This window comes from Trichoplusia ni, unplaced genomic scaffold (genome assembly GCF_003590095.1).
Source record: "Trichoplusia ni isolate ovarian cell line Hi5 unplaced genomic scaffold, tn1 tig00003437, whole genome shotgun sequence".
NCBI classification, from domain to species: Eukaryota; Metazoa; Arthropoda; class Insecta; order Lepidoptera; family Noctuidae; genus Trichoplusia; species Trichoplusia ni.
Window position 1 is genome coordinate 29,552 of NW_020800391.1, and position 26,804 is coordinate 56,355.

Genomic DNA, 26,804 nt, shown 5'->3' on the forward strand with positions numbered 1-26,804 from the left:
TTACACTGAATGTCGTCAATGAAGTGATATTATCTCTTTAATTGACCTAACCCAAATCTAAATGATTTATTTAAGTAGCTCAATACATTCACTTGGATAACGAGACTACGTTAATAATCCGGTTCCTAAGTTAACCATGAAGGTGATGCATGCAACACTGTCACTGCAACTGTTTATGCTGTTAACATTGCAATGTCCGAGCCCGAAAAAAAAGTTGAATGACAGCTAATTGATGTTTCGATTGACCGATTCTATTCTATATCCTTTATTGTATATCCCTGATGCGTTTGTATGGCTTAGTACATCTATAAAATGCACCGTTAACCACTAAACTTATCATCTTAATAGTTTTAGGTACTCGCGTCGTAGATTCTGTTTACAAGCTGGCGGTGTGCGAGTAGATAGACAAGTCTAATGTTCGATGTTGATAGGGGTTATCGCCGTCTAGGTCGACCGCACTATAAAAAGGCGGGACCATTAGCATTAACCCGGTAGAATGTTTGGACAATCAGCAAGTTAAGCCGTAGTTCAAGGAGGATGCATTAGTATTAAGCAACCTCGATCAAACCTTGAAGAAGTGATTTATTTACCTTTGTAATGCTATTTTAATATTTGTCACAATTGTCGGAGGTAGCGGCATCTGTTGTTTCAAGCAAAGAGTTATCAATAGTGGTTTCATACTAGGATGGAAAATTTCCTCTCGATTATAACGTCGCGTCCTCACAACGTTTTAGTTTCATTAATATGACACAGATGTCGCTGTAAGTCTGATAGAAGTCAGAAGGGTAATAATAATGGATGTAGTATTTTATTCTTTCATTAATATTCTATATGGGGATCTATTGTTAAAGTTCCACTCATAAAGTGAGATGGATGATGTGAGTGAATATAGTAAAATAAATTATGTCGAGATATAAGAATTTTGATTTTTATCCGAACAGCTGATTACTTATTAGATGCTTCGTTTGCTCCATTGAATTATTAGGTTTTTTTGATGTTCCGTGCTAGTAAATAAGGTCGTTTGTCGCGCGGCACGTGTGCGGCGGCGCTTGCGCTTGTCGCCCGCGGCGTCACCAGGCGTCACGACTCACGAGCCCACACCGTCCCAGCCACTCGTCATTTCGATGTAATAACGAGCAGTCGTGTCGCTACAGGGCTCATTGTAGTTCACACGAAAGCCCTTAATAGTGCCTTTTCAAATGTAGTCCTTTGGTGTTATTCAGCGCAAAGGCTTTATATCTGAACTTCGAGAGGAAAATCGATGCAATCGTAAGTACATTGTTGATATTTTACATTATTTATTACAAAGACTTTAACAACATATTGCACAATTTCTACACTTTTCAGTTAATAGACTTACAGAAAATGATGAAACGTTTGACATGAGTTGGTATACATTCACAGTGGCTCTTTGTGACTTTCTCTTTGATATGAAACTTCACTACGACCTTTAATTTGCGAGCACGAGTGAGAACATTCAATCTGTATCGTATTTATGAATTTCACTCAATAAGAGTTCGCAAAACGTCACCCTAATCAAAAGCCATTCATAAATATCGAGATGGCAGTATAATGGGACGAGATATTTGTGTCACAATGGAGTCTAGACGCGCGGCATCTGACCCCAAATCAGTTTATGAACCGAATAGCTCGGAACAATGTCCCCTAAACTTGCACGTGGTTGTTAAATATAGACCACGCTGTGTGGCGCTCAGGCATTATAACAAACCCGTCGTACAAAACCGCTAAACAGAAACATAAGTTAGAATATTGTAGAATTTTGAGGTCAAACACAAACAAATTTCATCAGCAAATACGCGCGTTCAGGAAACTATTTATCTGCGTCTGCCTTGAATTAAGTAAAACGCCTTGTACGAGTATTTGTTAACGGTACCTACGTACTAAATTAATTAGGCGCCAGCGTTACGTTACGGCACGATTTAACCGCAATATTTAACTATAATGTGTTGCTATATCAATCCTGTTGCTAAGTGATAAGATTGGGTGGAATGATAAGAAAAAATCTATGACTCATGTGCTAACACAATTCTAGGGATTTCTGGAAAAATATGAGTGGTTAAACACCAACGTTACACTGACCGGAAAATTACAAAATACTGATTTGCTTAGTTAAGATTGACGAATACGTTTGTACAATTACATGCAATGTATGAAGCACTGAGGACTAGTGTTAGTCAGCCATTAGGCACGTATCACTTGCATGATAAATGCTTACACGAGACGAGGAAATATTCATTATTCATGTTATTACATGGTAGTGATACAAACTTGTTGGGAAACTCTTGAATATTGAGTATATAATGATAAAAAAATCCTGATACTAAATTCTTTCTCAAATGAAACCCTCCCTTGTCAAAATGAGTGGGCTGTAGAGTTGTTATATTCTTTTTCATTTTATATTATTATGAAAACGCTTTGTAAACCAATAAAATGCATGCATGCAAGAAGTAGTGGTTTATTTCAAACGCGACGTAAACTATAAGTACAACGAGGAAAATTGTTTCGCTTTGTTAAATCGATTTCAATGCGCTGTGATAAGATTCGTTACAAACATTAAAAGTTTACATTAAAATCAAACGATATGGTTAAATCGAATACTTTTTTGCCAAACAGTTGAAGATACATTATACATGTACCATAATAAGTAATCTGTCTTCTGATATCTATTCTTTCATGATTGCCTACAACAATACGTACCTACGATTAAATGTAGGAAGAAAGGGTTGTCTTGTTAAGAATCACAAAATTATTTATTTAAATTTATGCGTATATAAAAATATAAGGACAAAACAAGTGAATACCTCAGAAGTTGTTACGAGAATTTTCATTCACATAACTCACTTAAAGGCTGTGAATCCTTAATTTGAATCCTTTATTCATATAGTAACTATGCTATATATCATCCCATATGCCATCAACAAAATAAATACTGTAGAGTTAACAAGTTTTGGTCTAGGCGTCTCTACTAAAAGCCTAACATTTATAATAATGATCGATCAACATGTAAAACAATATATTGTAATATGTACCATTTAACTTAATCAAAATTTCGAAAGAAAATGCAATAAAAAATGATAAAAAGAAACAATAGCGAAGTTCAAAACACAGGTAAAAGTAGAGTTGGTTCAAAAGAAATAGGATTTCCAAAGTACTACAATAAATCCAATATTTACAATCAAATCTCAAAATACATAAGCAATCGTTATAACGTCGATGTTAGTTAGAACTAGCACGAAGGTACCTATGAATGAAAGAGTATTTACAAAACATGTTAGCAAGGACCGTGTGAATGGCACTCGTGGAAATACCACAATTACGACTAAATTGTACCCGCACGCTGACATCCAGGTATGTATAATATGCCTATAGTTATTAAATACAGGTTGAATATGTTATCACAGTTATTAAAATCAAATACCCTTCTGTATGGTAGATCTTCATTTGTTTCATAGTTTATGTCCACACTAAACGGTGTAAGAAAATATGTACAAGGGTGTGTGAAAAATCTCTATCAGTGGACCTGTATTTCATCTTTAAGATACATTAAAAGTTATCATTAGATGAGGAAAGTATATTTTCAATTTAAAAAACTTGTAACACCATGTAGATGCTACGGAAGTGACTATCTAAAATCATTCGTTTTGAAAAGATAGTGATAAGTGTTTACACCTCCAGCGTGTTGTCGTAAGAACTTTCAAGGTTCTTAATAATTATAATGATGTCTTGGACAAACAGTAGCGTTTCCTAAACGTGCTCGAATAGTTTACAGAGCAATTATTCTATGAGGGTAATAGTAATAGAGTAGTAGTGGTTGACTTTTCGCCAACCAACAATATTGCAAAATAATATTGGACAACTTTCATTTAACGCCATCTAGCCTCAAACTAAGCAAGGCTTATTTTACGAGTACTATACAAATTATATACATACATAATAATGATAAATTACACCCAGAAACAGAACAAATGATAGTGCTCATCATATTAACATTTATCCTGGATCGGAATCGAACTTGCCAGGCCCTTTCCAGTGTCTCCAATTCTGCTATTTACAATAAATTGCCGATGACTGAATGAAAATTGGCTTATAATGTCACTTTTCGTATTCTACACAATAATTTGATTTTTTTTTATGGGACGGTACACTCAAAGTCAGTACAATGAATTTGAAATTATTGTATTGGCATAATGCTTAAGAGAATAGGAATAATTTCAAATTTATTCAAATTACAATTCATTCATCCGCCATTGTAAATAGCAGAATTGGGGCCCTGATTGGTCTACAACGCTCGCTCTAGCATTGTAACATTGCATCGCACAGAAGATGAATTTCGATTGATACAATTTCTCACAATTACAACATATTTGTAGGATTGAAAAATCGGGTTATTTTGAAAGGTAGAGAATCTGCTCCAATCCTTAGTCTACAGGAAAAAAGCTCTTCTTTTTTTTGCTTTTAAATTGTGTTTTAATGTCTGTTTTTGTTTTCATTTAGTGTAACTGGCCAATGCTGAACATTTTTTTTCGAAATAAATAATCATAACTTTTAAGAACATACATTGCTCTCAACAATATCTTACTGGGATATAATAACAAACATTAGAACTGTTATTAACCTCCTTTGTAAAAGTAGGTTTTCGATGCGTGGAATCTAGGAGAAGCGACTTGTAAAAGCGGTCATAATAAAGCCTAGATAATCTTTTTACTACATCTTTAAAATTTTATTAATAAATCGATCGTTACATAGATCTTTTCACATCAATAGTATTTGTGAAGGAATAACAACAAAAGATGTTTTTCTAGCATAGTTGCCAGATATTTTTTAAGTAATTGGCAATTCGGTCAATGCGTGGTTATGGAATGCGTTCATGAGAATAACAATATGCATTAAACAAACCCCAGTAGCCTACATTTTAATATTGTATCAAGATCAACTTTATAGTGATCAAATAGTTTAAAACCGTTTAAAACCGAGTGGTGTATGACTCGTTTATTAAATAACTGGAAACGTCCACTAAGAGGTTAATTTAATAACGATTAGTTAATAAATTAACCTCAGCGTGACTAAAATAATTAAATCATTCGATTGACGATCAATATAAAGTAGAGCAGAGTTATATTTCACGAATTCATGAATAATTAAATTGTTCTCAGCTTTATTGAAAGAACGCGTCAAGTGCGAATCGCTCAGGTGACACTGAGGGTTCCATAGAAATAAACCAAATAAAAGTGCATAAACCTGGTACCATTAAATTTGGTGCCTGTACCAGGCGTTAATTCATCTCTTTTTTATTTGTTTTTATACATGCTACAGAAGTACATAATCTGTGAAACTTTCAACAACGAGTCCCGTTTTTATCCTTTGGGTGCGCATAATTAAATATATCGTTATGCGACATAATGGCAATGTTAGGTAAGTGAAGATACATGTAACAATTTAAAATATGTGTTTATCAACTTTCTTTTACCTATACCTATCATAAAGATTAACTTGTTAAGATATATTTTATGGAAGCCACCTGTAAAGATTACACGGTTATTTAACTATCGCATATACACTTGAAATATAGCATAATCCCCGACTACTCACGCTGTAATAACACAGCATTAGTTGTTAGGGATTAACTGAAGGATGTTATTACTTATAAGTAATGTCCGGAAAATGTAATTTTATATAATGAGAGCCTATTTTCCGCATAGTGCCTACAGAAAAATATCTCCTCTGATAAACGTTTAATTCAATTAACTTACAATTATTTTTTAGTGTCATCATAGATTTGAGAGAATTGTACAGATGCCAGGATGGTACAAATAAATTGTCAAAAAAAAGCATAGGTGCTATTCAATTAAGAACAAATTAATTAACATCCAAACCGGATCACTATTGAATTAGAAACTGACTCTAATAATCTGTCTCATAGCATATCCGCATTGATCAAAGTTGTTTTACCTTCCGAATGTCAACAGTCTACATAATTATATCAAACTCGAACAGTTCCGTTCTTTTAGTTCAACATGTAATTATTACATCATCCAGAACAAATGACGCTCGAAAAAAGTATTCTTACAAATATTCGCGGATGCCAAATGGAAAGGTTGACGTATTTTTAATGTTCAAAAAGTTAATTCATATTCTGAGGAGCGAGTTGTTCACATTGCCAAATATTGTCGTAGTAAATGACATTGAAAACACCTCAGCCGATATCTTGTGACTTGTGAGACATTTTCGACCAGACTTGTTCTGTATATACTTATATCATACCAGTGTAGATAATAAGAATAAATTTAAGATATCATGTACTTTGATACCTGTAGGTCAAGATTACGAAAGAAAATAACCAATAAATCTTATACTTATGAAATCAGAGCTAATTTGCCGGAAAGAGGCCTTAAACTTAAACATTAACAAAATTGTTCACTTTGCCAGTCGGTACAGTTCAATGGCACACCGCGCAGAACAGAGTTCGCTATTGAACTCATTCGGGGGCCTTATCTTGTTAATATACACTTATGTTCATACATAAATGTTTACATTGATCAAGTGCGTGGTTGGTGGGCCACCGCGAAGTGTCCCTGGGTCGTTAGTCGTCATCTCGAGCCGAGTCTCAGACGTTTGATGGCGGCTACAGGTGATCAGCTGTCGCTAATGTTTTAGTGTCGTATGACCGTCGCCCGCGCCGCTGTCTCTACCTGCCAGTACCTACTTAAGTACTCATTATGTTTATCAGTATGGCTCAAATGCGTCGTATGAAGCAGACTTTTTAATTATCGATCCTTATTAGAGACGAAATACTGTTTATATGTACACTTTAGTTGTTACCGACACATTTGTAAAACAGAGGTTATTATATTCTAAATACTACTACCAACAACATTTTATGGTTACAAAAAAATTAAAGTTTGAATGTCACATTTAGGTATTGCCCGTGACATTTAGCTGAAACAGACTCTACAATTAAACTGGATACAACATTTAATGTTGGTAGTACCTTCTATGATTTATAGTTAGGTCCATAAAATATTACAAGTTAAACGGTCAAAGATAACAATAATATGAACATGGCCCGCACATAAAGACAATGGTTGTTTAAAATCAGAATATTTAGATTCGTATAACTATGTCTGTACGTTGTTCGTGTATCAATCATCACGTATTTATCAACACTACGATTGGCGATATTGACAAGTGTTGACGACGGACTGACGATTCTTGCGTCTGTTATTACTGCGACGTGATTGATAAGAGATCATAAATGTGGAAAAATCTTAATATGAACGTGATGCTACTGATGATATACATTGTTTTGACTAAATGAAATTCTGCGTAGAACTGAATTCTAAATTGGATAAAGATAAAAGATTTTCAAACTTTAAATAAGGTTAAGAAGACGAGAAAGTAACTGGCAACTAGTATTTATTTCAAATGGCGTAGTGACCAAATCTTTTCATTGAAAGCTTGGTTTTTTTTGCAATAGTTTAAATCGAGTTCATATAAATATGTAGCGAAAGCCGTACATCCAACGTAGCATAAAGGTACATTAACACTATAAAATTTAAAAACTTAAATCAGAGACTAAAATATAATAGCTTTAACATAAGAACTCTGCTGAAAATTCTGAACAGATATATATTCTTGATACATTTTGGGAGTTAGAAAATCTAACTTCGTGTATCAAATCCTGTTGCTTTTGAAGCACGAATTTTCCGACCAGGTTTTACGTAAAGCAGGTTAAAGTATTGAGTTTTAAGTGTATGTTTGTATTGTTTCAGATCAGTTGCGGTCTAGATCAGTATCGACCGTCTCCCACAGTCTACAGCAGTGGTCTATCCCGATGGGTTGAGAACGCCGACGTTTTGTGATAGTGGTCACACCACTCACGCTGTATTTGTTAGACGATGAAACGTTACAAGATAAAACGGAAGAAGAAATATGTGTGATGCCAACATGGGAATTTAAATCTAAAACTATTCGAATGAAACCTTTAGTTAAACGGAACGATGAGCCTAGTCCAGCCGATTTACCACAAAATCTCATTCAAGTCGATGATGCTCCTCGTTCGTCTGAATTACAGCTTGTTGCCCCTTTTTTTTCATCTGAGGGTCGTTTTCAACCATGGTTCAATTGGATACCCATTTGTAACCCAATGGAAACACCTGGACCAGGTGAATATTGTACGGATAAACCTGAATGTACGCCTGCGGTCGTTAAAGGCCCTCTATGTAGAGCAGAGCGTTTTCCAGTAGGTAGATACAAAAGTCCTTCACCGAATAAGTATAGGATTCACGATGGAATCGAAACCATCTTAGCAACACACAATCTAAGGTTGAAAAAGAATGTAAACGCTAATAATGCTTCATTTCGTTGGGAACAACCACAAGAACAAAAAAGTTTAAGCTACGAAGAACAAGAAGCTGAGCTATTATCTAAATCTATTTCTTTATTAGACCCAGAAGACGACGAACCTCAAAAACCAGTTCATATAATTCCACAACCGGTAGTTGCAGAAAAAGACAAACCAAAAATGTTACGCACCTTCTTATATGCAAGACCTTTACCCAAGTATATGTAGAAAAATCTGGCATATCCATGGTGACTTATTTTGATAGTTGTTGTAAAATGTAATTTTATTTTTGTAAATGTTGGTAATTTATAAATTAAATTATAAAAAGCGCGTATAGCTATGCATTTAAATAATTTAAACTGTAACATTTAAACGAGTCTTATAAATGAGGTAAAAGAAGTCGCTACAGAGACAAGAATCGTTGCTTATAAATCACTTTTGATTGACTATAATTATCTAACTTAACAAATGCTTCTAGAGTTGCACTTGCAAAGGAAATTGTTAAGATCCGATTAGTACTAAGGTTATAGGTATTATCAGCATTATCTCTGTCAGCTTTAGCTTGCTCCAGCTTATAGTACTAAAATCTCGTTATCTCGTTTATAAGTAAGTGTAATTTTTCTAAAATTACTTTCGCAGGTTACCCGTTACAGCCTCTCGAACTCATATCCACGAAATAATCATTAAAATTTTATTCACCGCCTTTTTCCTATTGAGCTGCAGTGCTTGACAATGTAGTATTTTAATGACATCAATGATGTCGAGTTGATGCTTCAATGTAAAGTAAAACCCAACAAGTGGCGCCGTAACACTATAGCATAGATTTAGATTTACATGATGACATGATTCTTTATCTAAACACTATAGGAACGTTACGGTACGAAGCAGTTTACCCATTCAAAGTTATGTCTTCAAAAATATGTTTAAGGGATTTTACTCCCAACATTTTGGAGTATTAATACAAAATTAAGAATAGTATTTACATCCTATTCACAACCTTTTTTTTTGTCCAGTGGAAATCCTCATGGACATCCTTCGCCCTGGAGAAGGCGAAGGGGTGTGCCGGACTCTTACCGGCTAAAACCACTGGAATGCAGTCTACCGCGAACCCCGACATGGAGCTCCTAAAAGAGCTGCATCATCGTTGAGAGGAAGAGTAGTGTCGATCCTATTCACAACCTAGCCTAACAAAGATGCGTGTTATTCTTTCGGACGACAGATTATACACTGCACCTGCTAACAGAAAGAATCTATTCTTGCCGTTGTCACTGTCATGTCAGTGTCAACCAACGAGATAAACGAGATCATAAAAATCTGTAACACGATTGAGGACAGTTCATTTTGGGCACGAATTACGAAATCGAAATTAGTTTTAATAGGAATTTATTTTAATATTACAGACACCATGTCTAGGCTCGGTGCATTGCATTTAACTCAACACACCGGACCCAAACATACTGCTACAGTGATATTCTTTCATGGTTCAGGTTTGTAAATAAAAGCATAACCTCAATGTTACTTTTTATGTAATCTAAGATGCATTAGATTTTAGGTATACATACTATTAGTAGCTGCTATCTCAAAGATTAACCATCTAAAATTGTTACTTGAACATTGCATTATTGGAGATCTCTCTATAAATATTTTTTCTGCACCACTTTAAAAAAACCTGCATTTAAAGAAACAAATAGAAGAGATATAAGTTACCATTGTGTATATTTCAGGGTCATCAGGAGCCGATATGAAAGAGTGGGTAAGACTTATGGTAAAATCATTTTCGTTTCCACACATAAAAGTTATGTATCCAACGGCACCTGCACAGCCTTACACCCCAGCTGGGGGACAAATAAGCAACGTTTGGCTAGATAGAGCAGGCATCAGCCCGAATGTGCCTGAAATCTTAGATTCTATTGCAAATATTGAGGTGGAGGTAAAGAATCTAATAAAAAAAGAACATGACTCGGGAATACCTAGTAACAGAATTGTAGTTGGTGAGTAGCAATACAATAATTATCTATGATACTTCTTTTGTTCAATATAGTATGGTCTGGCTACTAATTGTTGGCTCTGAAGAATAGAGAAATTGATGAAATTTTAGGGATGAAATGGTAAGCTAAAAACATGGCTGGTGTAAGATTAAGCTGCGGTTCTTCTCCATTGTAATGACTTTTTAGAATCGCGCTCCTAGAGCTATCACTGTTTCATTGTAAAACAGTAATAAAAGGCTTATTCTAAAGAAAAACTCTTTGTTATAAAACAACTTTCATAATGATAAAAACAAAGGAAAGCAAACCTAGAAGTGGTTTATACAGGGTAGAAAAAGTGTTGGTAAGCAATGTGATAAATAATTATGTAATTTCTTATGTTTCAAGGTGGCTTTTCGATGGGAGGGACACTGTCATTACATACAGCATACAGATGGGATCGCAACTTAGCTGGAGCATTTGTATTCAGTTCTTTCCTGAATTCTAATTCGATAGTCTACAATGAACTCAAAAATTTATCAGGAGTGCGATGTAAGTATTCTAGAAATATCTTTAACTTGGTCACATATTTGTTTACTATTTGATAAGAACTAAAATTAGGCAATCATCTCAAAGGCAGGTTATCTTTAATATTACCATTAGCAACTCACAGTATAATTTGTTTTTGTGTTACTGTTTTTTTTAAGGGGTTCTATGGTAACTTTTTCTTCTTGGCAGTATCATTTTGCAACCACTTTTTTGGTTTTTATCAGTTCATTGAGTAATAATAGTGAAACTGACAAATTAAGGTCATTATTACAATAATTCAAGTCCTTATTATAATCTCAATGGGAAGTTTTGTTTATAAAAAACATTGTTGTAGAAAGCTTTAAAAACTTGACAGTGAATAATTTTACAATCCCTACATTATAACTCTTATTAGGAATAATAGTATCAAAAGTTTCTAACTATATTGTTATAATTCCAGTGCCACCATTACTTCAACTCCATGGCAACATTGATGAGCTGGTCGATTTGAGCTGGGGCCAGGATACCTTTAATGTTATGAAGAGTCTTGGTGTGGAAGGAGATTTTCACATATTGGACAGACTAGGACACTCAATAAACAAACGAGGGATGATCTTGATTAAAGACTGGATTGAAAAACATTTACCTGAAATATGAGTTGTTACCAAATGTAATGTACATAGTAGCTTTAATGTAAATTATTAAGTATATCCTTTGATATAACTATCACTGGTGTTTCTTTTCTGATTCAAGAATCAATATAAAGAAACGATGATTGGTAATGATAGAGGTTTTCCTTGAAGATATTTTTATCGATTTAAAAGGCAATTCGGTTTTAGACTGAAACAGTTTTAAGCAAGGTATTTAATATAATTAAATTCATCCTGGGTTTTGTTATTAAGAACCTGAGTCTAAATTATTGAGGTGTGTGCCACCATTTTTGTCTTTGGTTCACTTAGTTCTTCGTCTACCGAGTGTATCTTTCACTTGAGTTCAAAAGTAATTTTGAGTATTTCAATAAAGTTACTGCCTTACTATTTGTAATCAAAAGGCTTTTTGCTAATTTAATAAAGATATGAGCAGTACCTATCCAACTACATCATTATGGCTGAGGGATCGTAGATAACTGTTTTTATTGATTTCGAAGACAATACAGGCATACATTTTTTATGTGTAAAATCAGATAACATATATATAAAAAGCAATGACAAACCAACCTTTTCTTTTTTCTGAACGAAAGGAAAACAATTCAACTTTCATATGTCATAATACATAAAAAGTAAAATTAAAGTCAAAATATAAGTGACAAGACGTATTGTTTTTTGCACTGACTTTTCAATAAACTGTGAACCATTCCGGAGTCAAAGGATTGTTTATTTTTAAAACTTCAAACGATTGTTATCTTATAGTCTGCAGAAATAAGTTGTAACTTCAAGTCAGTCTAATGGGGCCAAAAAAGACTAGAGAGATAATTCCCGATGAAAATGCTTGGCGAAGAGCCATTGAAGGAGCGCCATTAGATGAAGGAAATTGGAAAGTAAAAGTAATACTCATAGAGGCTGCTGGTAGCGAACAAGATAGGATATACCTTAACAAATTTGAAATATTCGCTGCCGAAGAAAAAAGATTTGTCATTAAAAACATCTGTAGAACAGAAACTATATTTATGATAAATCAATTAGGCGGAGAGAAAAAAGTTAAAGATGACAATCTTCGGGTTTTTGAAGAAGGCCAATCTTATCTTAAGGATAAAAAAGATATTCCACCAGACGTTATGGCTTTAGTGGTGAAGCATCTTATTTTAAAAATGAAAGAAGAATATCTTTTTATCCAGCGCCAGAGACTTGAAGTAAAGCAAGGTATGCAAAGAGAGTCTGCAACTATGATTGACAAGTCAGAAGTAAGAGGTTCTGTGAGTGTCGGGCGGTCCCATGACGCCGACGAACAACAAGCGCACAATAAAGGAAAAGGGACTGAACGCGAGCCTGGCAGCGTACCATCTGACGCGGCAGATCCCAAGAAATACAACACACTACTTAGGGTAAGGGGTGAGGAATGGCGAGATAAGGTGTATGTAGACGATTACCCTACTGATGGGCCTAACCTCTATGTTGCTGTGACTGGGTTTGTGGAACCGTACCTTCCTGGATGCCTTGTGAAAATCGGAATACCTCTAACCGCTGTTGTGCAAGTTCGAATAGACCCTACAACTACTAAAATACCTTCAACTTTATTAAGACCTACAAAAAGGGGCCAAAGTCTTACTGAGTTATTAGCAGAGAAAGCTCTAAGATTTGGGACGAATTACAGTTATTAAGAATTGATAAGGATTCTGCTGATGATTTTAAAAACACTGCCTTTATAGTATTTACACCTCCTTATGGGAATACTGAAAATTTATCTGGAGATTCTGATAAAATATATGACGAAATGTGTTTTCTTATGTATGACATACAAGATTTATCTAGACAACACGTTCATTATAAAGACAATATGTACATCATTCATATACCTGAAGAAAAAAGCTCTGAACATTACGTTAAACACTATCAGCAACGGCTGATGATTTGCCGTTGGAATGTACAACAATATATTTATTATTAGATAGTATTTTGGACACTGCGTGCAAAAGCCGGGATCTAGACGAAAAGAGTAGTAGGTCATCTTTATCAACTGCGGTTACACTTAATGCACCCGCGAAACCCTCACATGACGAGCAAAGGCTGCAGAAAACAGCAAATATAATTAAGAACGTTTTCAATACTCTGTGCAACACCGAAGCTAACAAATTGTCATATCGTCTTACCTATGGTGACGAATATGAAAACCATAAAGATCCTATCGTTATTGATTATGGAGATTATGCCAAGTATACTACTTTTCAGCTAGGAAACATTAATTTGGACAGCATCGTATTTACATCATTGCTTGGAATGCCAATTAATAATCTATGGCGAAATCAAAGCCGACCTACCGGTGAACAAGAAGCAAAAATAAATTTCCATGTTAATGTTCTCTTGTCATGTTTTGATAGAGAAGACGTTGAAACTGCAGAATTATATAGATTGATGCATATATTGGCTTGTCGGAAGTTATACAATAATAGAAGTTCTTTAAGAAAGCGTCATCTACCTGCGACTTCCATTTCTGATTTTAAGAAAAATTATCTTAAGCGCAGTGTCCTTGCCGAGCCTTTACCGAAATGCCCATCTTTAGTTCCCAGCTCAAATATAAATTCTCCTTCATTTCCTTCAATAACTAAGAGTGAAAATGATGCTGACATTCATTATGATATCGAGCGTCGTGAACCTGATCCCGATCCGGAAGTGCAAAGACTAAAATTCCTTTTCGACTGTCCGGATATAAGTGAATTAGTATCCGCTGCTGAAATAGAAAATTATGAAGCCATTAACCACATGATAGATGATTTCGATTATTTTGAAGATCTATCTGGCATCAGCGCATTCAGGTTATGCGCGAAGCCTTTAATGAATTTAACTGTGTAAACTACAAATACTGTGAGGTTACCGATTGTTTCATACTCATGTTTTTTAACAGTCACGACAAAGATGGTATAGCTCGTGAGGAATGGCGTTGTCATGTGACAACTCCGGTTTGCTTGCAAGATTTCTTTGATTTCATTTTGGACGAACATTATGCCTGGATACAGAATGAGGAAAAAATGTACGATGAAAACATTATATTAAAAGCGAAATCTTTATCTAAAGATTTTATTGACCCGTTTGCATTGAAGTCTTGCATAGAAAACAATGACGTCGAAATGGATTTGCTTATGGAAGGTTCTCTTAAGTATCAGGAAATTGCGCAGGTTGAGGACGCTACGCACGACGGCACGGAAGTTTCCGAAGTTAATCGTAAAAAATCAGCTCCCTCATCCCTCGACATGGATTCCAAGAGTAGCAAAAAAACTAAATCAGCTTCTTCACCAAAAACCGTCAGGCGTCAATCTTTTATGGGACATGCAGACAATACAGTCTCAGTAGAATTGCCAGCAAAACCATTTTTGGGGTACGATTTAGGTGACAGAAGAGTTGAAGTGTTTGGTAAAGATGCCATATTCTTTTCTAAAGATGGGACTAAAGTGAAAAGTATGTACACTCTGATTATACCAAACAATTTGGAATACATCGTTCTAAATGTTTTACCTGGTAATAGCTACAATGAGTTTTGGATACACAGGGCTTTAGGGGAGTACGTGTCAACGGAAGTCATAGACATTTGTGAGTCATTTAGAATAACAAGCAGGGATCAAGTTATGATGTACATGAAAAAACAATCATATCAAGTACTCGCTGCTCCCGTACCTGCTGAGAGCGTTGAGAAGAAAGGTATCAAAACATCTGTCTCGGAAAAAGCCAGCTCGATGCTACGTCCTATATATGAAACAAAATTCTATCATTCACTTTATGTTACCTGGCCCAACGGAATCATTACGGAGACTGTGTACATAGAAAATTCACCAATTTTATCTCATATTAAGCAATATCACACTCGAGGTTTGCCTAATCTAAATGAGGATATGCGGTGTATTAGTCTAAACGGTGAGGTTGTTATATTTAACCCTTCAGGAGAAATAGAGGTTCTTAAACCTGATGGAACATATATAAAATTATTTAAATATTATAAAACTATTGTCATACCTGAACCTGTTGTCGTTGAGGAACGTGAAGAACCAGTTGAAAAAACAAAAAAACCTAAAAGTAAGGCTAAGCTTAGCAAATCTTCTTCGAAATCGTCTAAGTACGCTGGATTAGATGAAGATAAATTCTCCGAAATTAAACCTATCGAGTATGAAATCATTGTAGACGAATTTGAGATTATAGAAACTAGCGGGCTAAGACAAAAATGGGTTTACAATACTCCCTATGATATTGAAAAACTTCTTATTCGTACGGCGACTGATTACTGTTTAGGAGAAGTTTTTACAAGACGCATGGATGGAACCAACATATTGCTAAATAAAGATGGAATCCATGTGGTAACATTTCCCAATAAAACTAGAATTATCACTTATTATATTGTCGAAGAAGAGGAAATTTACCCGGAATGGACAGATGTTGAAATAGAATATTTTGAAATGTTTGAACCTGATCATGTCGAGCGAGTTAAATCTAAAGAATCAGTTTCGCAAAAAAGTTATACGGCAGACTATGCCTATAATACAAGTAGCAGCTTTGAAGGATCTATTTCTGAAAAAGTCGAAGAAGAGGGCAGTGCTCCAAAGGGAAGAACAGACGGTTACATATCGATACATTTGGTGTACACTATAGAACATGCCAATTTTAGCACAGTGACAATAAATAGCTTAACTGGTAAAATATCGATAGATTCTCCTAATGAAACTACTGTAGTTGTAGATAAGGAAAATAACTATGATATTAAATTGGATCATGTGACAAATGCAACTTTTGACGGGGAAAACTTACATATATCTTATGAAGCGTGTCCTGAATGTCGATCTTTTACGAATTGCCATGTGAAAATAATGACAGCGGAAGAAACACTTCTTGATTCTAAGCCGGATAAACACTGGCTAAAGATGAAAGACTCCTTTAACCAGCAAGTAGTTGTAAATGAAGAAGGTTCCATTACTCTGCTAGAAGAGCAGTCTTCGACAGAAGTGCTTAATTCAGGTGCTGTAAATACAGAAAGTGGGGAAAATACAGGAGGTGAGGCTACTGCAGAAGGGGTCGTAAATCCAGAAGCTACGGTAAATACAGAAGGTGCCGTAAGTACAGATGCTGCCGTAAACACAGAAACTGCCGTAAATACAGAAATGGCCGATAAAGAAGTTGCCGGAAATAAAAAAGAGGCAAAAGAAGCCCCTGACCTAGTTGAGGACAAGGCTCCTGATGGCAAATCTGAGACTTCTTTATCGCATGGAAGATGTAGAGAGATATATCTAGCAAAAAATATTCGATTCTTTATTCTGAAAAGGTAAATAATTGCTTTTATTAACATCACTGTTAGTACTATTATCGGTCCGCTCCCTCCATCTTTCTCATATTAGCTCATGAAATCACTCAAACGCTCGGACTTCAACCCCCTCCTTAATAATATTTATAACTAAATCTCTGTAGCTTTCCTTTCATCTATGAATGAAACAGGAATTTCAAAATTAAACTAGCACTTAGTCCACTGAAAAGTTACTGAAGTAGACAGTTTAGGAAGCGTAATAACAAATTATCCACGGCACTAAAGGATGTTAGTTGTTGAGATGACATTAGATTCAAAAAAGTATGACTGTGTTTCGTTCTCTGCATTCCTGTCAGATTAAGACATACGATAATGCAATAATGCCAGCGAGTCTGCATAAACTCATAACCGTAATATCTATAAAGAAAATGTTACCTACGCCTGGGCGACTTAGATCATGAAGTTCACCAAGTTTTATGCGGTATGGCATAAAACATTCGTTACTTTTACCACCAAAACTAATCGCCAATATCTCATCGCAATTCACCAATGTTCACACATCGCACTATGATTATCTTCTTGATCAATGATTATAATCATTCAACCAAGCCTGTAAAGAGTTATAAAGACTATAATATCATTTAGAGAACTTACTTGCGCGGAACTCATTAACCGGTCGCTACTGGAGCAATACAAGAGGAAGTGTCGCTGGCAGCCCTGGTGTACAATAAACCAGTACGACACATTTGGGGACCACAGAAGTCTGGTTTCCATGCTTACTCCGGTGCACCTCACGGAGTCCGAGGTTTGTCTATGTGACTATTTAAGTAGAACCTATGAACCTAGCGTAAATATTTCAAAACACATGTTATCTTCAGAAATGGCTTATGGACTCAAAATTAGCTGGGAAACCTAAGTACATGACTTACAAAGACTTAAAGAAGGATTCTGGAAAAGGATTTTACCATTGGATGCGACCCTACGAGGTATTCGTGCCTAAACCTATGAAACCAGAAAACGTGCTGCCTGAAAGGCTTCCGCGGGCTTATATTTTAAGGTGATACATTTTTACTGAGATTGAGGTACTGTAAATGTATTTATTACATGTATACTTAAATATTCCTTTCGTCATTCAATATCAGATGTGGTAGATCCTAAAATATGTACGTACCTAAAAATAACTTATTGTTATACGTCGGTTAGGTACAAAAATGATAAGCCAGTATTATAAATTCTAGATCGTAAGCAGAAATGTAACTTTTGCTAAGAAGTAATCGATTGATTTAAATAGGGCAGTGGCTTAATAAGCTTCAATTATTTCCTCTTGAAACTAGTTTCTTATTACGGAGTTACGAGCTCAAAATATAGTGACCGAAAATATCAAATACAACCAAATACGCTAAACGTATTTAAGCGTAATTTAATAACTGATCAAAATACTGACGCCAAACGTCTAGTTACACGTCATCATGAGGTTGCTCAGATTCGGCTGACCACACGCTTGCTTCAACATGGCATCTATATTTAAGGACATTGGAACGAGAATGGGGTGAAACAGCAAGGGTGCAACTTAAAGGCGCCAGGGAGCTCCTTAAAGCAGTGCTACGTTACCGATGTGTTATGGAGGCCGACAGTGAAACGATACTCGACATACCGATTATAGATCTCAGGCCGGAGGACGAGCGACAGATCGATGACATCATTCAGGCCATAGCGCATAGGTCCTTATATCATTTAATACGTCAAAGGTAGCTAATTAATTAGCTTATGTAGATACTTAGAAATAGCTATTTGATAACGGCGGCAGTGACGTACATAATCATACTTAATTATTAATAGATTGTTGAAATTGAAGTAAGTTGAGTGAGTATAGTGTTCGTTTATAATACTATTTCCTATTTGAAAATCACTCTTTTGTTTAAAAATGTTGTTGATTAGTACCTTCAGTAGGTTTTAGTAGGATGGGTAAATTTTACTGTAAAAATTAGTATTAATTGCTAAGCATATTCCACCTGAAACAAAAGAATAAGTAAAAATATGTCTTTCTGTCTAATACTGCAGTATCCTATCCCTTATTTATCTGATCAGGTTATACGAAGAACTGAAAGGACGTTTAGCGCATGACGTTCAGAGCCGCGCAAAAGCCGCGATCACTACCAAGCCTCCAGTAGAACGTGAGGACATGTCTCTTGAAGGAGAATATGAAGGAGGTTGGTATCAGAAACTGTTCATATTTGTTTTGGCGACCTATCACCTTTTATAGTAAGCAGTTGACAACTGGTGCATGGTTTAAAGCCTTTCTGAAGACGGAATATTGGTCGGTGTTTTTGGTAGATAGAAACGTCTAATCGTTTGCCCGCTGAAAACTTTCGAAGATATTTGAAGAAGGTGAGGTTTAGCTTTGCTTTTTCCCCTGAGTTGTCGAACGAAGCGAAAAGGCACCATCTCTATCTCACAACATAGTACCCGTCAATTTTGACTTTCAGACGCAAAAGGTTGCTTATTGTTTCAATTGGAATGCAGTGTTTATTCCACATTTATACTAAGTCTGAGGGTACATTTAAAATCTACCGTGATAGTGAAGTAGATATGCCCGCGCCGATTGCCAAGTTTGTAAACATTGAACGGAACACACAGAAACACAATTATCGTACGTCGCGCTACTACTACTACGTTACTTACAATAAGTGTTTCTATTCAAGTTAAAATCTATACTAATATTATAAAGCTGAAGAATTTGTTTGTTTGAACGCGCTTATCTCAGGAGCTACCGGTACAAATTGGAAAAATATTTTTGTTTATAATAGACCATATATTGAGGAGGTTCGTTCGTTCAAAATTTTCTAACTTTTAACTTCTAGCCACGCGAACGAAGTCGCGGGCAACAGCTAGTTTTATATGCAAAATCATGATTCGAAATATCACTTATCGATACTAGTTACATAGTTTTAAGTTCAACCTGCAGATATCAGTGACTGGCGCATTTCAACACACGCGTAATGTAGCCACAGGCATATCGTATCTTAAAACATCGCTTCATTTGCTGGTGCTTGATGTAGCCGATGCTGTGATCAAATAAGTGCAGCTGTTCCTATCGCTGAACCAAAATATAGTGATATCTGGCGTAAAATGTAGCCATTAAACATGAATTTTATTGTTAAGGTCTAAATTATCGCCGAACGCGGCGCCGCCGTCTAAAGTAGCCTCAGGCTACAGGATCAAGTCACATTAACTGAGTCACCAACAACACGATTACAATTCCTACCATATCTCGCCTTTACAAAAGCTGATTTATAATCCCTGTTATCAACACTACAGAATCAATTGATGAAACGAAACTTGTGGAAGAGGACAGGGAGAGTTCTCTGAAGGAGACTGATGCTGGTGAAGAGATGAGCCCGGCGCTTCGGAGGTACTGGAGGCGGCGGGCTGAGGAGTTCAAAGAGGAAGAGTTCTATAAGTCAGTGTTCTTCCAAATATCTTAATTAAATTCTCCTTAGAAAAATGGCGTATAGCTTAACCTTGATTTGGAACAGGAGAGTATTAACATATTTTTACCGTCGGAATTATACATTTTAGCTCGCTAGGACCTCGATAACACAGACAACGGAGCTACGAAAAAACAACCAGCCCAAAACAATCAATTTATCGATTATCGATAGAAGAGAGCGAAATTTCGAAACCGTAGAGTGGTTGTGTGTGTAATTTGTAGTTTTTGATTGGTTTACACCTAGTCTTAATTGACTGAACTGAACATGAGTGATCATGTAATTATTAGAAGAGCGTTTCAGTAGAACTTGTCAAAGCTAGCTACTCGCTTTATAACCATTCGTTTCCTAATTTTTGCCACTCCAAATGTACTAAAATACATAATGTATACCAGCCTTTAAGTAAAGCGAGTAAGTTACACTGCGCTACGAAGTTATGAAATAGTTTACATTTTAGGTTCAGCTCAGTCGACTTAAAGGTAAGTTATGAGCGTGTCTAATAACTGAACCCGCAACTATATTAGTTACACAAACTATGTGAGGAGAAATTTAGCCAAATGCTGATAGTTCCAATTTGTACTAAGAATGCTGAAGCAAGCAGAACTTGGGTACCGTGTGTTTAAACTGTTCGTCGTATACTTGTCTAATCGAGGAATTCACGAGTTATCAGTAACTAGCTTTTCGCCCGCGGCTTCGCACGCGTCGAGGTCGGTTATATCGCGTTTCCAAAAGAAGTCCGGGATAAAAACTATCCTATGTTTTTTCTCAAGGTCAACTCTATATCTGTAACAGATTTCATTAAAATCAGTTCAGTGGTTTAACGTGAAAGCGTAACAGACAGGCAGACAGACAGAGTTACTTTCGCATTTATAATATTTGTAGGGATGTTATAAGAGGATATATAAGTATTATTTGTACTTCGTTTATGAAGGATGTCTTTTAGTTACGGTTCAATAGGGGTGCAAATAATTATTGGAGCATGCCATCCGTTCTGTCGTTTTCCTGCTCACACACTTCAGAAGAGTGGCTCCGTCTTAATGCGTCCTCATCAGTGCGCACTCACGGTAGCGGAAATCTTTAACAACTTGTTTTTTGCTGTCTAGCACCCTTTATGAACCGTAGAGTTTTCAACCAATTATATTGGTGTTAGGGTTTTAAATGATCGCAAGCGATGCGTTGCGAGTTCCGAAATTATAACAAAAATACCGAAATGTAAGTGAAAATGAGGAAAAGGTACTTGAGTAATGTAAACGTGATTTTAAATATGGCCAATACTTCAAATATTTACAAGAAACTCAGTTAAAAAGTATTATTTAAGCCCTCCTAAGTTCTTTGACATTTGGGCGCTCAATTTACAAATGTAAAATGTACAATAATTTCTCTTTCCTACTTCTTGCGTCCCCAATAGAATATAAAACAAACACCTTAACTTATTAAGCCAATTATAATTCTATTAATCAAAATATAACTTCAGGTACCTTCTGCGCGAAGGCAGTGTGCCTCCGTACTTCAGAAACGTGTTGGGTGGTGCCATTTGGTGGGACATCAACAACGCTGCGAGTGAGGCCGTCACGAAGGCCGCTAGGAGGAAGATGAAATGCGTCTGCGCAGCCGAAGAGGGCTCGTCGTTCTCCGCAGATGGCGCTACGTATGGCCCCTTTATGTAGTACGGAAATAACACTACGTTTATATAAGGGTGAAGTCCAAAGAGGTTTTATTTTTGAGTCACGTAATTGTTCCATACAAAACTATGTTCTTAGATATGTTATACCTCTGCTAGCGCTTAGGCGCTTAGTCGGGGACAATGTTTCAAACTGACAAGAAGAACTTACAACTTGATTTGTTCACATAGCGATGTTGATCAAATCGATGGGTCTGTAATTTGGCACGTTGTCTGACGAAGGAGTTTTTTTTTACGTATCCCAAAATTACGATAGTTAGATAGAGCGTCTATGGCGCTTTATTGATATTATTGTATGTCGAACATTTCGTTGCTAGAGTGCCTGTTGCGCTGGGAGCTGGGAGTAGCAATCACTGCATAGAGTCTGTGATCTTACGAACGCTAGAGTATCTATTTCTTTTCCTCTTGGACTTGAATTTTATTAAGATACGTATACTCAAAATGCGTTTACTTTATTTTAATTTATTTTATATTGAAATCGCAAGAGGTGTAAGTTCTGTTGATTTAATGTCAAAGTTATAATGAGGAGCCCGAAACGGCAAAATGTACCTATTCAGGTTTCCTCATGATGTATTTTTATCGTTTCTTAGAATAGTTAAAACAGTTAAAAAAATATTTATAGAAGCAAAAGGTTCTTCTTTATTTAAACTCAACTATTTTTGAAGGCGAATTTCAAAAGACAGAAATAAAATATTTACCTTAGTACTTGGGACTGGAATGTTAAATTAACATTCCAGTCCCAAGTACTTTGTCGAATCAATTCCACAACGATCTATACTGGTAGCTCCAGTTTCACAATCTCTGAAGATAAATACGCTATTCGATAGCTCTAAAGAGTTGTCAGTAAAATGAGTAATGATTTGCGAAACTATTACAAACTAGGCTTTTGATGCAAGATAATGAATTCTGTTTCTTATCCCGGTTACCTACCAACACTTTACAAAGCAAGATACATTTCCACTTTTACTTTATTGCATCAGCAGTAAACCTTGGATATATGGAAATGACGTTTCTTTTCGATTGGTCACGTGACCTATAACAGTCATTTTGTACACTGGAGCGTTTTCTTCGCCACTGAAAGTTGCTGAAATGTAACTTAGGGGATAAAATATGTTGCGTTTGTGTGAGGAGGCGGATTAGGCGACGTAGCGCGGCTTCCCTCTTTCTGAAACGTAACTGTGTTACTTTGAGAGATCAGTAAGCCTTCGCATTTATTAGTGAACAATTATCATTAGGTCTGTTTACAAAACACCGTATACGGATAACACCGGACGCAATTTAAAACCAACTCAACCTAATAACCAAAAGTGATGAGAAAAACGTTACTGATGCAAATTCAACTAAAACTCTATCTAAAGTCTATGTTTCAAATTCAATTTAGCAGTATAATTGTTTGCGAATTACATTATTTTTCGATTAATGACGAACGTTGGTTTTCACCTGGGGATGGAACTTATCTAGCCTATATTATACGTTTACTGTGTCATAACAAAGATGCCTGAAGAAGAATGAACTTAAATTCGTTATTTCTCACTCAGCGGTGGACGACGTATTACCACCAGGCGTCCTTTACGTAATAAAATTAATGTCGAATTAATATTTTAGATACGTTTTTCACGATAGTTATATAATTAAGTACTCTTAGAGATATTTAATACAGATGACTTGTAGCGTCTCCTTTAATGTAATTTCTTTTATATAATAAATAATTATATTTTAAGTTTTCTTAATAATTGTCTTTTATTTATTAAAAAAACACCTACTAAGTCCTTTTGTGTCTAGTTTCCTTTTTATAGAAGGTTAAAACTATTTTCACATGCAGTATTATTTAGTGGTAGTTCACACGCCGAAAATTCGAACTCTGCTTAGTTTGTTGCTCTACCTTTTTCATTGTACCTATAGGTGTCCAGGAGCATTGGAAAAATATATTACTACTAGCGGATGCCCGTGACTTCGTCCGCGTGGTAAGCAAACCCATAGTACATCATTTTGTTCTATTTTCAATAGTATTAGCAGCGTACGCAGAAATAGGTTTCCGATTTTACACCTTTGGTTACATTATCGCAATTTTCTTACGGTACCCTAATATTTTTCGAAATAAATTATAGCCTATGTTCAGTGGGGATAATGTAGCTGCTCAAAAATGAAAGAATTTTTCAAATCGGTCCAGTAGTTTCGAAGCCTATTCGTGTCAAACAAACAAACAAACAATCAAATCTTTCCTCTTTATAATATTAGTATCTAATAGATGACCTAAAATTGGGTGTTAGATAAGTATCGTCTCGTCTTTGTGACTATGAAACTGAACGACTGCTCAAAGAAATTAAAACTTCCAAGGAAAACTATGATATCTGTATCCAATGGCGAAAATAAACAAGTGTATCACAAATAGCAGAAGCAACCAAGAAAGAAAATACGTAATGTTGGTGGACTGTAAAAAACCATGGGTTGATTATGGGAAAAGTACATGGGATCGGGGTTCTTACATAAGTTTTTAATTTAATTTTTGTCAATAATTCTGAATTAATATTACGGCTTAAACACCATCTGCTCAAAACTTTTTTAATAAACCACCTATATTTTGCAACAGGAAAATGTTACAAACTACTGTTTATATTGACTTCACGTACTACAATCTGTATCAATACGTTAGGCGGTATCAAACGATGAATGTTTGCGATATCTGAGAATGGCATCATGTGCGCATTGTTGCCCGTTACACCGTCATTCGGTATGTATCGAATACCACCCACAGTGGTTCTAGGTATCAATAAATACCAGCGTTCAGTTATTAGGGCTACGTTTGTAACAAACCTGTTAGTAAACTAGCTACTGATTGATTTGAGGATTCCACAAATGATTTTTTTCTTGACTGTCGGCAAGTTTTGAAAAAACAATTCGCCATAGGTAATATAATTTAGGATAATGCTACATTATTCTTTCTGGGCTTTTTCCGCCATATCAGCTGTTTTATTTAGTATTTTTCTGACTATTGCTTGCTTAGTGAACAGTAGCGATGCCTTAGTTAATAAAAAAATCGAAGTAGAATTCTAAATAGGTAGAGGCTTATTACTGTTATACTAAAAAAACGCGATTAAATTCTTGATTTGAGTCTTTATTTTAAAAGCAGTAAGATTGACTTTCGTTTTTCTCTGACGCTACCATACTCTACACATGACGTGCGGTCCTGTGACCCTGTTGATGTTTTTTTTGTGGGTTCTGTCACTAATACGTAAGTTTTTTTGGGCATTTTTTAATAAGGTTAAGGTGCTGGCTATTATTTTTATTCTAACTTATGTTGAATATTAAGGAACTTATTTGAGGTGAAGTTATTGCAATTTAACTGCTTTACAGTGATCGTACAGAGTCGTCCTGTAAGTTAACCTATGGTAAATTTTAGTCAAGATAGATGATAAACTCTACGGTCACATCCAGCTTCTGTCCCTTAGGCTTCGAAGACTTTGATTAAGTGTATGGTATCCCATCGCCTGGCAATCGGCCTCAGCCGATTGGTGTCTGAACCTGAGCGGTGTGGCCTCGCACACCAATTTGTGTGTAAAACGAATGGCGGGAGAAGAGTTACCCAGCGTAGACGAATTCGTCAGTTGTTTTCCCCACCGCTTTTTCCGCTGTGACGAAGGCAGCCAGTGGCAAAGGAGCGCGGCGGGCGCCGTGATTGGTCGGCGGCGCAGCCAATGTGCGCGACCGCTACACGTCTGCCCTAGGCACGAAAGGGACCGCAGTGACGCCCGGACAGTCCGTCCCGGGCCCTTGCGAAGGATCGTGTTGTTGACACGATTTGCATGAGTCGCAGACTGTTTGTCAACAAATGTGTTTATTAAATTTTATGTGCAATTTTTGTGGATGCCTGAGACGTGTCACCTAAACCTATAGGCTGAGTTTTCACGTGAGTATTAGTCGGTAATACTTTTTTGTTTCGAAGAGGCGATAAAAGATGGCGTTACGTGTCGCGTTGAACGACCGTGTCATTGAACTAGGTTATTGTGGTCGTGTGTGTCAACCTTTATCAGAATGCGTGCACTCTTGTTTATTAGTTTTCTCACAAAAAGTGAGTCATTACTCGAAATCGCGACGGAGTTTGTTGGTGGCGCTAAAATATTGTCAGTCTTCGTAACGTGCCGCTTTACTGCTTATCTAATATGCGGGAAATGTGTGTTTGTTTAGTACCTTGAGGTATAGGTAGATATAACAATGCCTTGCATAGGTAGTTGAACTGTGAGTGTTACCAATACAAAAACTAATTTATCGAAAACATCTGGAAAAATGGTTAGGTTTATGAAATTATTTGAGTTATAATATTGTTTCTGATAAGAGCTATGGGCACATCAAACATATTGTTGAGAGCGGTTTATCTATATAGACAAAATTAAACCTGTAACAGATCTATCATTAATAAAATAACTTTCAATTTTAATTGAATACTTATGGATTTCAATTAAAAACCCAACTACATTGCAAGTACTTCTAAAATCCTCTTATGATAGACAGTATCTTATTGAACCCAATAAATTCTTATCAGAAATGCAACTCGTCAATATGATTTTTAGAATACTGTGGCTCAAGACCACGATACTCTCAGTATTAGCCAATTACTAGCCACATGATACCCTATGACTGTTAGGGAGCACATTGACCGGTCAAGATGGCATAACAACATCCTTCTTGACTAAATCATTCACCTAGGGGTCCTTAGTATGGGTCCACAAAACAAGTATCTACAATTTAATCACAACTCTACAAAACTTGACAATACTCTCATTGTGTTTCTGCGTATCCACTTGCACCGCTAATAGGAAAAAAGTTTTTAACAATTATAAATAAAG

General features: G+C 35.9%; 1 protein-coding gene, 1 long non-coding RNA gene and 1 pseudogene across 3 annotated transcripts; all 3 read left to right on the plus strand.

Moving 5' to 3' along the window:
- The first annotated feature begins 1,010 nt into the window (after positions 1–1,010).
- On the plus strand, positions 1,011–9,358 carry LOC113507881. Of its 2 annotated transcripts, XR_003401930.1 has the most exons (3): positions 1,011–1,269; positions 7,791–8,639; positions 9,002–9,358. It is a non-coding gene; the product is annotated as an uncharacterized LOC113507881 (long non-coding RNA). The 2 variants fall into 2 exon arrangements; XR_003401929.1 differs by lacking the exon at positions 9,002–9,358 and having other exon boundaries at positions 1,094–1,269; positions 7,791–8,696.
- Positions 9,359–9,375: 17 nt separating this feature from the next.
- Positions 9,376–11,583, plus strand: LOC113507880 (lysophospholipase-like protein 1). The gene is made up of 4 exons (XM_026890799.1): positions 9,376–9,849; positions 10,087–10,353; positions 10,735–10,878; positions 11,315–11,583. Exons 1-4 carry the CDS (start codon positions 9,636–9,638, stop codon positions 11,509–11,511), a joined length of 822 nt encoding a protein of 273 aa, XP_026746600.1. The 5' UTR covers positions 9,376–9,635; the 3' UTR covers positions 11,512–11,583.
- A 93-nt stretch (positions 11,584–11,676) lies between these two features.
- Positions 11,677–23,690, plus strand: LOC113507879 (annotated as a pseudogene).
- Positions 23,691–26,804: the final 3,114 nt, after the last annotated feature.